Source organism: Carcharhinus amblyrhynchos, chromosome 5 (genome assembly GCF_965287045.1).
Source record: "Carcharhinus amblyrhynchos chromosome 5, sCarAmb.v2.hapA, whole genome shotgun sequence".
NCBI classification, from domain to species: domain Eukaryota; kingdom Metazoa; phylum Chordata; class Chondrichthyes; order Carcharhiniformes; family Carcharhinidae; genus Carcharhinus; species Carcharhinus amblyrhynchos.
This window is the reverse complement of record NC_137328.1, coordinates 37,897,984-37,911,537: the sequence shown is the minus strand read 5'-3', so window position 1 is coordinate 37,911,537 and position 13,554 is coordinate 37,897,984. Positions and strand designations below refer to the sequence as shown.

The following is a 13,554-nucleotide window of genomic DNA, read 5'->3' as shown; positions in this document are numbered from 1 at the left end:
ACTGTCAAGGTGGCATTTCCTTCTGGGGTTCCCCCCTTAGGAAGGGTGCCCTTTGTGTGGGGGAGGAGGGGTCGGGGGGAGAGCATGCATCCCAATGCCTGTGAGGGGGATGCTGACACTGACAAATTTTGGGAGAATTTCGTCCAGTGTTTAGGAATAACAATCCAATCATGTTTAATCTGAGGAAAAGTAGTCATGAATGCTGTGCAGTTGTCAGAAAAGATATTATTAATGCCTTTCAGGAAGGGGAGCTTGTCACCTGTTCTCATCTACAATGTGGCTGTAGTCCCACACTGTGATTGACCTTCTTAAAAACCCATGATACAGTCTAGTGAGCCACTTAGTTGTAAATAATTGCAACAAAAGGAAAATAAGGAAGCTGATGGGAAAACTTATGTAATTGCCCCATCTTGCATTATTCTGGAGCATCACAATTGAAAGCCTCCAGTGGTTGGCTCAATACTGTCTTTTCAGGTCAATTTGGGATTGGCAATAGCACAGTCTTGCCAGGGTTGCTTGTGTCCTGAAATTAAGTTATTTGTTCTGGGAGAAGTATGAAATGTTCAATGGAATAGTTTGATTGGAGAATTGGAAACTGGAGATTTGAAGGTATGTTATCCATACAACTAATTTGTTTTAGTAAATAAAACTATAATTTCAGGGAATAAAAGCAAATGACAGCGGATGCTGGAATCTGAAACCAAAAGCGAAAATTCTGGAAAAGCATTTTCCAGCAGGTCTGGCAGCATCTGTAAGGAGAGAAAAGAGCTGAGATGACCCTTTGTCAAAGCTCAAAGATTGCCAAAGGTTTATAATTGGTCCCTATGTTTGGTAAATTCAGTAAAATCGTACGTTAGCACAATTATTCCAAGGGGTGTTCAATGATGCATATTGAATGAATAACTGCCTTGATTACTGTGCATTTGAACAAATTCTTGAACTTTGATAATTCGTTCTATATTTCAGTTTTCATTCTATGTAAGGCTTGGTGTAAGGGCAGTCTGCTATGTTACCTCTGCAGTATTTTCCATCTCCTTGCTGAAGTTTCTTTGAAATTCTTTCATTTGTTTTGAACTTTTTCTGTTGTTTTATGATTGCTTTGCTAATTGTGTCTTTTATATTCCTTTCATTTAATTTATGGCTTACTGTTTTGTTCATTTCCCTCTCCCCCGCCCCGTTTTGCTTTGCTGCCTAAAAGATGGGCAATCTTCAGGAAGCCAATGCTGGCCAGAAGGATCCCAACATGCTCATGGTAGGAGCAATTGTAACCAGTTATCGTGATGATGTGGTGTGGTACCTAGTCATTAACTTGTCTTAGCTGTCCACCCAAAGTCATGTGGTGTGATTGTTCAAATTATTTTAATGTTTTTCTCTTGCTGCAAGAAGTCTGAATGCAGTTTGCGCATGTGAAGTTTATTGATGTATGTGTAATTGTTAAGCCTTAAGAATAACTGATGAGCTGGGTGTTGGCTAATGGTGCAGCCTCCAGCTGCATGGAATAAGCAGGGGTTGGGGAGCTAATTAAAACATGAGGAGATAATTCCTCAATCAGCTCGAGACCCTAGTTTCAGAATAGAATCAGGTGGGGACTGCACTGCAGTTTAATAATGGCTATAGATCACATTTGCTTTCAAATTCTGATAACGTTCCCTTTTCATTGAGGATTAGCAGAAAAATTATTAAAATTCATTCCTGTGTCTGACTGCATGGCTGACACTAATTTGCGAAAAGGCTTTGCATTTTAACAGGGGGGTAAGTGAATAATAGAATCATAGAATGATAAAGCAAACAAGGTGGCCCGTTGGCCTAACCTATCTGCGTCCTCCACTCCTATTTCTTCCCTCTTAAGCATTTTCCCTTCAACTATTCAGCCAATTCCCTTAAGAAATACTGTTAAACGTGCTTCCAACACCCCATAAGGCCATGCGTTCTAGATTGTAACAAATCTCTGCGAAACAAAAGTCTCCTCTTGTCACCTCTCATCCATTTGCATATCACGTTAAATCTATATTTTCTGGTTACCCTTATGCCACTGAAATGGGCTTCTCTTTATTTGTTCCATCTGAGCACCTCTATCAAATCTCCTCCTAATCTAACCCCAGCTTCCCCAGTCTCTTGAGAGTACTAATGTCCTTCATCGCCATTCTAGTTCATCTTTTCTGCCTGTTAAAGACCTTGCCTTCCTTCCTGAAGTTTTATACTCTGAATTGAGCACTGAGCTGGGGGGCCTGAAGGTTGTTTTATAAAGGTTTGGTGCAAGTCCCTTGTTCTTATTTATTTGATTTTTTTAGAAAACTAAAGATCCCATGTATTTTTTTAAAAAACAGCTTCTTCCACTTATTCTGCCACCTTCAAAGATTTGTTTGGGTAAATCTTTCTGTCTGGCACCTCCCTTTAAAATTGTACCATTTAGTTTGCATTGCCTTTCTCCATTCTCTTTACACTTCTCTGCTTTCAACTATGCCTGCCCATTTTACCACTTACATTCTTTTTTAAATTATACCCTGCATGCTAAAATCCAGGATATACTAAGATATATTGCAAGTGCAATGTTCCTAATGATGATTCCTGGGTCACTTTTATATTAAAAAATTCTAAACAATTATGAAGACTAATGACCTCCCCTAGTATTCAATTTATTCCCCTACCCACATCCAATTTTTTTGAAATATGCTGCTCAAACCATTGCTAGTGAGGGAATTGGTTCGGAGGAAAACTGCAGAATGTTTGAAGGAGATGCCTTTCACACATCCACACACATAATCACTGAAGCATGTTAGCTTAATATATTAATTGAGTCTCCTCACATCATTGAGTTCAAGGATCTCTCCAAATCTGTTCCCTTGACGACATCTTGAGCAGGCAGAGTTAGTCCTTTATCAAAAATCAACATTGAAAATGGAAACAAATGTCAATTGAGAGTCTTTTGCAACTGTTTGCAAAAAAAAATGCTTGTAACACTTAGGCCTTGATATATCTTTTAACATATCCCCAATTACTGATGGGTTCTAGGAACCTGTTTTAAAATTAGAACTGTTGCCAAGTTGCATACATTAAATGGAGTTGATGCCGTATATTGCTTGCATTATTCAATTTTTTTTAACCTGAATAGCCAACAAATGTATCTCAGCATATTGTAGAAAGATTAATCTTGTCATTGAGTGCCTTCTAATGCAATAGTTTACAAATGAATATTATGCCAGAATAAGCAGTTTTGTGTTCTACAATAGCTGATTGAAGTACCCAGCTATCTCCTTTGATCAGCTTACTGTGCGGTACTCCAGCATGGATCTCACATGTTTGGTGTCCACTTGCTGCACAAACAATAGATATAAATTCTCTAATCTCTCTACTGCAATGAGTGCCATCTTCAAGCCTGGAATTTGTATTTTAAGGATGCACAGTGATGTTTTTGCAGTATTTCTCACACTGCATTATTGCAGGGAGCTGGGGATGAAACTAACAATGATATTAAATATAATTTTTATTTCTATTACTTTTCATCATTTTACAGATACAGACAGTACTGCTTTGAAAAATATAGAGAAAATAAACGAATACAGTGCTTTTTTTTGTTGTTTTGCAGCCCAAGCCACGTCTTCAGCGGGGTGGAAGCTCTGCATCCTTACATAACACCCTCATGAGAAACAGCATCTTTCAGCTAATGATCAACACTCTGGATCCACTTGCTGAAGGTAACCGACTACACTGTGATGTAAAACTTTACAGATAAGGAATTGTTTATGGTTTAATATGGAAATTTTACAAAGAGGTTTGCTTATGGTTACTGTACTCCACCTTTTAAGTGGTATTCACTCTATCTTTATCCTGTTGTATCAGAACATGAAATGATATTTGCGACTGAAACAGAGCATGAACTTGCATCTGCTACAGATTAAACATTGCCAGGTCTTCCCTTTCCCCCAAACTTGCCCTCAGAGGAAAATTATTGTGAATTGCCTGAGCATTGCAGTGTAATATTGAAATATAAATTCAGCTTGAGCGGTATAGGGCAAAATGGACGACAGCAAATTGATAGCCCATCTCGGAATCCTCCTGTAATTGAAGTTAATGGAATAGGAAATCAGATGGAATGGAAAATAGATTGTCATAAGGCAAGTAGAAGAAACAAGAATTGAATGTCTTCTGTAGAGGGCTTGGTTTTCTTGAGTGATTAAAATCAACTTTGTTACACAACATGGGGAATTTCAAAACTTCCCCTGTTAGGACATCATCCTTCTAGGAAGGCTGGCTGGATACTTCAGTGAGTCATGTTTGTGGCATTTGGTTGTAGTCTGTGTTTAATGGTTGGTAGGTACTAGCAGAATTGTGTTACTTTGAGGTCACAAACGTAAGATCTCAGTTTCAAAAATATTAAAACGTTTTCCTTCACCTATAACATCCAACTCATGAAACATAGCCGTGTCTTATCAATATAGCCATGGTATGTTTTTCATCTCCTTTGCAGTATTAAAATCATACAGATATGAGCAATAGATTCAGATTTAATCGACAAGGTAAGTATTTTTCAATCACTCTTTGTCTTTTGTAATGTCTTGTACGGATATCTGTGGTTGGGGTTTGCTAAAAACGCTGATAGTTTATTTACCACAAGTGCTATTTGTAACTTTTCTAAAGCTGCTGCATTAAAAGTAATTATTGTGCACTTTATTCTCTAGGAAAAAGATGATGTTAATGGGGGAAAACACTGTTTATTTGCTATCTTCAGCCGGATATAGTCTGCCTGACAAGCAGTGCAACTGTCATTGCAAAGATGCATGTTAATCCAAGCACCAAAATCGTATCTATACTGTGCAACATTTATATTTTCCACATCCGGTATCTTTGTGCAATGTTTAAAAAAAACGAGTTTGAGTGGTAAATTGAGTTATTTTGTGCTATTGGCTTAAATCCGTTGGGAAATGAATAAATTAATTTCACTTGAAAGTTCATCAAGTATTGAGGAACAGAAACTTTCCCTTCATTGCTCATATCTGTATGATTAGAACACTGTTTGCAGTAGTTAGAAGTATTAACTCATTGTACTAACTAACGCTGTTTCCTAACAGTACTTAATTGAGTTTGGCAAATACTATATGTTAGAAATTTTGACAGAGACAACAAAGCCAGATCAAAAAGAATTTAATTTTCCCAATGTGATCAAACCTGAACAATTAAGGTGTCGCAGTTTTTTTTTGTTTTGGCTCCTTTATGATTTTATTGTTAATTTAAGGAAAAATCTAAACTGTTATCGAAATCTATCCAGACTCTCATCGTGACAGTCTCTCAAAATAAGATGAAGAAGCTCTTGCTAATGTTGAAAATATGTTTTCAACAGACAACTGGGTGTCATCCTAACCAAATGGGCATGTTTGATTTGGTTGCTTATTCCACAATTTTACTTTACTTTGTATCCCACCCAGAATTTGAATCCCAGTACAACGATCAATCTCTTACAGTATTGAGGCTGCCTCCAAAATACCATCATCCTTCAAAGAACTGCAATAGGTACTTGTATTCTGTACTGGCAAAAAACTTGGAAGAAAATCATTTTTTGAACTTGCCCCCTGTGTACTTTATTGGAATTGAAAATAGAAAATGTGGGAAATATTCAAGAGACACAGATGCATTTGTGGGCATTAAAAGATCACAGAGCTGAAACGTTAACTTTGTTTCTCTCCCCCTAGATGCTACCTGATCTACTGAGCATTTACTGATTTTACTTCAGAGTTCACAATGTTTCACTTTCATATTATTAGAAAACTTTTATTGAATAAATAAAATATAAGATGATGCTTATGAGTAAATAGATTAAGCAGACATTTGAGTTGGGAACAACAAAACAAGAGATCTTGGTTTGACTACTCTAGTGATTGCTGGATCGAAGTGTTCAACAAAATATTGAATAAGTCAAGATCTCATGTTTCCATTTGTTGCTTTAATAAAAAAACAGCAAAACAATTTGCCATAAATGAAAACAAGCCAGCTAATCATGTAAAATGTCTGTTAATGATATGAAGTACCAGAACATTTCCAGGTTACTAAAGGGGTATGCAGATAGAGTAAAGCAATAAAATCAGCACTTATGTTGCAATTCCTCATGCAAGAATTCCAGCCTGTCCCTCCCTCCATCCCTCCCTCCATCCCTCCCTCCATCCCTCCCTCCATTCAGTGCAGTCCTATGGAAAAGATTTCTGGAACCATTTTAATGCTTTCAATGAAAAACACACGGCAAGCAAGATGTCATGAAGAAAGATCAGTTCGCAAAGACCTTCACCCCTACTCAAGCTATGCCAACTGAACTGGTTTGTCCTGGATCTGTCAATGGTGTGGACAAAATGGAGGGAGATGAATTAGTAAGTACTAAGCTCTCAGATATTTAATCATCTCAAGTATTGCAAAGTGCCCCATTCAAGGCATTTTATCTTAAATTATTAATCACAAGACACTTGTAGCTACACAACTAGTTAAGTATATAATTCTAACAATTAGCAGCATGCTGTCCTAAATTATACACTGTGGCAAGCCAGACATAATCATTTAATGACAAACAATTACCTATACTTTACCTTGTATTGATTGCTTTATTATATACCAGTCTAATCTGACGACTGAAATTTTAACTGTTTATCCTTTCCATGCAGATTACGCTTTCCATCAAGAACAAGGCATTGCTCCTCCATTGGAAAGCCTGAGACATCACTAGGAAGACGAGTCACAGCCTGATCAAGATATCTAGGGTCTCTAATAATTTGAATTAATGAATTGTTGCCATCAGAAATAGGCACTTAATACTGCCTTTCTTATACATATAAAACCCAGATGGTACTCAAGTATCTAATCCTGCTTCACATAGTGTAGGAATTCACAGCCTGGTTTGTTGTATCAGATCAATTTCCCCACCAATATCTAGACAATCTTATTCCTCCAATTGATCAACCCAAAGAAGCATTTCAAGCAATCCAAAGTCGATGGTCTTCCCAAACAAAAACAATTATCCCAGATGAAAAGAAAAATATAATCTCCTCATTCAATATTTTTAAATAGAAATGGAGATTTTTCCCCAAGTTTCCACATAATGACTGTTTGCTCATGTGTTAATTTTGATGGCCTAATTTGATCATCTAAACCTGATAAACCAGTTTGAGGCCTCTCTTCACCCTCTCTAACGCAGCTACTCTGGTCATCCAAACAAATGTTATACAGAATAATAGCTTTACACTTCTCGTTTCTCTCAGCTAGGTAATTTTGCAAGACTCTAGGAATTTAAAAGCCAGTTCTGCACTATGGGCTATTGAGCATGTTGCAGTGGAACCTGGCCTTTGAACTCCTCCAAATTCATTGGTATAATTTCACCAGATATGTGGCAGAAACTTTATTTACCTGGGTAAGCAACTTCTGTTACACTAGAGCGTCAGAGAGAGCCACTTGTCTCAATATCTATTAACAAGATCAGCTTAAATGGTTTCAGTAAAAATAAACTTTGATTACAGCAACCAGAGACAAGGGTTGCCCAGCAAATATTACAAAGAAATCAAGTTGCACCTCCCAGAGGAAACATAAAATAAAGTGAGGAATAATTCTGTGGATGCTTTTGGACTTCAGACAAATTATCATTCCTATTTTTATACCCCAAACATCACATTATCTTGATTACAGTTAGCCCACTGCTTAGTTATTCTAACTGAATGTGGACAGCCTCAGTTATTTGAAAGAATTTTGGTAGGAGGAACAGATGTGCAGAGTATTTCTTAAGAAGAAATGAGGAAGTGTAAATATGCAAGGAGACCTGGGTGTCCACATCAGTAAGTCATGTGCAGATGAAGCAAGCAATTAGGAAGGCAAATTGTAAGTTGGCCTTTATTGCAAGAGAATTTGAGTTAAGGATAAACAAAGTTTTGCTTCAGTTGTAATGAACCTTGGTTAGATCTCACCTAGAGTACTGTTTGCGGTTTTGCTTCCCTTACCTTAGGAAGGATATTACTGAGGGAATGCAACAAAATTTACTCAACGTGTTCTCTAGATAGTGGGTCTGTCCTTGAAGAGAGATTGCAGAAACTGCACCTGCATTCGATAGAATTTCAAAGAGATGTGATCCCATTGAAACCTACAATGTACTTAAAGGGCAAGTTAGATGTTTCCCTTGGTTAGGAACTTGTTGAGGAATAGAAACATAGAAAATAGGACCAGGAGGAGGCCATTCAGCCCTTTGAGCTTACTCCACCATTCCTTATGATCATAACTGATCATCCAACTCAATAACCTGATCCTGTCTTCCCCCATATCCTTTGATCCCGTTTGCCCCAAGTGCTATATGTAACTGATTCTTGAAAACTTACAATGTTTTGGCCTGAATTACTTTCTGTGGTAGCGAATGAGATAAGAATTTTTAAAAACCAGAAGTTTGTGAATCTTTGGAATTCTCTACTCCAGAGGGTTGTGGAAACTCAGTCAATGAGCGTGTTTAATCTAGAGATTGGCAGATTTCCAAATAACTACAATGTAAAGGATATAGAGAGTGTGGGGAAAAAGACACTGAAGTAAATAATCAGTCATATTTGTTTTGAATGGGCTGAATGGCTGAGTCCTGCTCCTCTGTGCCCATTGCTAGATTCCTAAGCATTCTCATTATCAATATCTGTTGGAATATATTAGTTCTATGGGGATGAAACAATCTTGAGGAAAACTATTATTTGCAAAGTGTTGTAAATATAATGGTTGTGAGTGAGACTCATAATGTGCAAGAGATCAGTTGCCCCAGGAAAATAAGGCAGATTGGTGCTTTCAGTTCATGTTGTTGAACTAACGTAGTCCTGAGTTATCTGGCTACTTAGTTCACTTGGTTCCATCCGTACTGAAGTTCAGCTTTCTGTTAGTAATTAGTTAATCTGGAGAGATTCTATTGAAACTATTTAATGAATATTTGTAATGCACAATGCATTCTGCATCTGCAGTCGTTTGCTTTTACCAGAAGCATGTATTGGGTCCTGTAATTACAAATGGATTAATGCCATTTTCAGAGGTGAGTAAAGGACACCTCTTGCTTGCCTTTTGCTAAGATTGGGCAGTACGGTGCCACAGTGGTTAGCACTGCTATCTCACAGCACCAGGGGCTCGGGTTCAATTCTGGCCTCGAGTGTCTGTATGGACTTGGCATGTTCTCCTCATGTCTGCGTGTGTTTTCTCTGGGTGCTCTGGTTTCCTCCCACTGTCCAAAGATGTGCTGGTTAGATGGATCAGCATGATGTGAAGATGCCAGCATTGGACTGGGTAAACACTGTAAGAAGTCTCACAACACCAGGTTAAAGTCCAATAGGTTTATTTGGTAGCACGAGCCACTAGTTTTCGGAGTGCTGCTCCTTCATCAGGTAAGTGGAAGTTCTGTTCACAAACAGGGCATATAAAAACGCAAACATTTTGTAAATTGAGTTTGTGTCTCTATGTGCCCTGTTTGTGAACAGAGCCCCCACTTACCTGATGAAGGAGCAGCACTCTGAAAGCTAGTGGCTTATGCTACCAAATAAACCTGTTGGACTTTATCCTGGCGTTGTGAGACTGCTTACTAGGTGGATTGGGCCATGCTAAATTGCCCCTTAATATCCAAAGATGTATAGATTAGATAGATTAGCTATGATACAGATGGCATCCAATTTGTGGTAAAAGTATGTGTACACTCATTGAATGTCATTGTGTTCATGAGTTGCCCAAACACTGGGAACTACTGTTGGTGCTCCTTAGGTATTAATGCAGCTGCTTGTTTTTTTAACTACAGATGTCTGAAGATTAGAAGCCAGCCAAAAGCCACTAGATCCCACTTAAGGCAAACAAAATAAACATTGTTACTGTGTATTGGCAGTAGGGAATTACTAAAACAACCATATTAGTTGTCTAAGTGATTGCACAAGTATAATGTGAGATAAATTCAGCATTTTAACATGCATTTTGCATGCAAGGCATTCCAAATTCAGATTTGATTCTTATCCATTTTATATTAGCATAAGTGCTATCTACAAAATGAAAATGGAACAAAAATAGACACATACTTGATGGAAATATAATGTGCAATCCAGATAGTGAAGACAACGTTTTAAATTACAGCAAAAGGAAAGGTTTCAGATTCAATCCCTTGTTGTGCTGAATTATCTGACAACATCGGAACAGGATTAGACTATTCAGCCTCTTGGCTCTGTTCTGGCATTCATTGAGGTCATGATTGATTTGCACTTTAACTCCATTTAGCTGCCTGAGCTCCATATCCCTTGATGCCTATAACCAGGGTTGTGATAGGAAGAACCTTGCTGGGAGAAAAACCTGTTTAAAATGTACATGATGCTCACTTGCTGTTAAATTCAGGACATGCAGGAAACTCCTACTTTAAGGATTCCAATCTAAAAATCCAACCATCACTTTCTTGACTCTGGAGAAATATTTTTGTGTTCAGCCTTTCTGTCATGTGGCCGTACGTGAAGAGTAGACAATTAACTGAGGTAGCAGAACATTGCCAGTTCCTACAGCATATCCAGTGTGAATAATCTTTAGAAAACGAATAAAGAAAGTCAAAGCAAGATGTCAGCTGCACCAAATGCTCCAATTTGATATAAAAATTCTGTTCCATTTAGTGAAACATTTGTTATAGGTATATTGTACTTCAGTGACATTCAGTACACTATAGTAGAAACTAAGGCCCTATCCAAGAGTCCATTAAAATAGCTTTCACCATATTTTTTTTACTAAGATAATGGTCATGAACTGTAGTAGAGCGCTACCTTGTCAACAAATGTTCACAATTAACTGCTCCACAATTAACTGCTACAAGTGTCGAATATGTAGATAATGCTTACTGCTTCAGATTGTAGTGGTCAATTTGCCCAGCCTTCCCTATAAACAACAGACCAATGAATTAGTATTTCTTTTCTGATAAATATACAGCAGTAAAAGCACCAGTTTGGTTTGAGCAATTTAGCAGAACAATGCTGTAAGTTTTTTTTCCTCATTTTTTGCATCTGTATTTTGTTTCATAAAATAAAAGTTTCAATACTTTTTGAACCAGACTAGACATGAAAGAACTCCATCTATTCATGCTATCAAACAGCTTGGATTTCATTTATTCTAAATGGAGAGATTTCTTCAGCATCACTATAGTGGTCAGTGAGAAAACATACACATCTGAAAGGAAGTAGAAACTTTTTATCCATTGTCTGCACAACAGGGGAAGCAGAAGAAGGCTTCCAAAAGGGACATATGGACAACACAACCTCACAAATAACATGTCCTTGGATTAGACAGCAAAACACTAGAGAGACATTGAGAAATACTGTTGAGATTGCAGAATAATAAGGATAGATCATCATCTTTGGGTGTGTGATGAAATTCATAAATCGTTCACTTCTGGAGCACTCAGCCCCTCTCTCTTGAGCAATATATTTTTAATTGAGATAAATGTTGCATCACAATGCATTAATTCTACCCATCAAATGCTAAAAGACAAACTGCACCTTGTAGATCTTGCATATAATTTTATGTAGCCATCATGGCAGTCCAAAGGATATTGATCTGTTTCCAAATAATCAATATCCTATCAATTCCATTTGTCATCAGTATGCAGTGTTTAGCTTCTGCGTCTTTATTGCACTCAAAATATTTGCTATTTGCAGGTCAGTGTTGGCATTCCAGTTGCTTTTTTGAAATGCTACTTGACTGATTTGATTGGTAATGTGACTCTCACATAGTTATTGCAGAAAGTAATTTGGGGAGAAGGTATTCCGTTTTCTTTCCTTTTTCTCCATACATGTTAGAAATAAAATGTAGCTTATAAACCTGTAGTCACAGATGTTTAATTGTTTTGTAGCAAGATCTAATCTGGTTTAACTGATTCTGTTCTAAATAAATAATTACAAAATAAAACTTCCAAATTCCTTGGAATTGATTCGAGTATTCAGTTAACATTGCACAAACTCCTTGGTAAAATGTAATATCTTTAATCAAAAGCTGCAGGTACATCGTGAACTAATTTTAAGTACATAGTCCTGACACATCATGTGTAGTTGGTGTGATACGGTATTTGAGTTTGTGCATTTAAACTTAAGATATTGTTTAGAAGAATAATTTGTGCTCAAATTCTGGAGCGGTGTTTAACCCTATTATCACCCAACTCAGTCAAGAAATGCCAACCAATCCAAAATGTTGCCAAATTGGATCTGGATTAAGGAAGGAAGGCTTGTGCCTAACTTGAATAGAGGTGGAAAGTTCACTCTAAATGCATTTTTATTGGATAATTGATCTAATACTAATCAAAGAAAATTGAAATAGTTGTAGTAATTAAGTTATAATTTTTAAAAAGCTTTTTATGTTTGAGAGATTTACAGTAGATATTTCAAATGGAACATCTATATTTCAAATTGTCTGGTTGAAAAATAAGTTTCCATCCTTTTGGTTGGTAAGATTTAAGTTTTGCAATTGTTAATTTTAAAAATAAATGACAGGCAATCGTGGATTGTTTTGTAGCATGTGGAAAAAGCAAAGTGAATGGTGCATGTTCAAGGATAACAGGCCTAACATTTTTTCTGGCTGGCTTTTCATTATTACCCACAAACTGTTCGGGGAACTGAATGAGATGAAGATAATCTGATCCTATGTTGCATTGCAGACTTGACTTTGGAGGAATTCCGTTTCTTTTTTTGGGATGGGGGGGGCGGGGGCTGTTCTTTTTATTAGTATGTGCAAGATTTCAGATCAGCACAATAGCTTAATTTGTACAAAAGCCTTGAAATACAACCATTATTAAATGGTTCAGTGCATTAAACAAGATAAATTATAAACTCTTGACCTTTCCCCTGGAAGGTAGACTGTAGGAAAATTGAGCAGAAGACAAAAATCTGCATATTTTCAGAAATCATTGTATATATCAATTTTCTGAACTTTACATGTCTATGAATGATGTACTTAGTAAATTTGTGACATTTTTCATGGTATTGATTATTTTTGTTTAACAAGATGGTCACCTACTTTCCTAATTTGAACATTGATGAATCTATTGCAGCAATATACTAAATTCCATATTTTAGCATTCACCGCTGGTCTTTAATCCTCTGATTTTTGGACCACTTTACTTATGTGTGTGCCGCCTTAAATTGCATTCTGCTGCTTCCTGATTTTTTAATCTCTTTTTTTGCTTTTTGCTCATTTGTCTTTTTTTTTACTGTGATGTTGTAGAACTTGGAGCATATGGAAAACTAAAATATTATGACTCAATGACAGAAGAAGGTAAGAACTTCAACGTCTTTCTCTGTTACGTTATCTGTAAAATCATGAACATACACATTCTTATTACAATAAAAATTCATTTTAACAATGTATGTGTCTCATTGTGTCATTTAACATTTTCCCTGATCTTCACTACATCTTTACATAAATGTTTCATTTGTTTCTGTGTATTGATATAACAAATATAAAATGTGGTGATGTTCCAAATATTTTAATGTAAATTAAACTGTTGTTTTTCTTGGTTAAAAGTGTTTCAGTCACTTCCTATGCCTCACTACTTCCTTGTTTTCT

General features: G+C 36.7%; 1 protein-coding gene across 2 annotated transcripts in view; it reads left to right on the top strand.

Annotated features, from left to right (window-relative positions):
* Positions 1-13,554, top strand: part of LOC145342982 (sodium/potassium/calcium exchanger 2-like) — a 274,412-nt gene that overhangs the window by 174,687 nt on the left and 86,171 nt on the right. The window contains exons 3-4 of one of the 2 annotated variants that reach the window (XM_080188675.1): positions 3,587-3,695; positions 13,213-13,263. In XM_080188675.1, coding sequence (XP_080044801.1) covers positions 3,587-3,695; positions 13,213-13,263 — 160 coding nt within the window. The remainder of the gene's footprint in view (positions 1-3,586; positions 3,696-13,212; positions 13,264-13,554) is intronic. The other variant, XM_080188676.1, reaches the window with a different exon arrangement.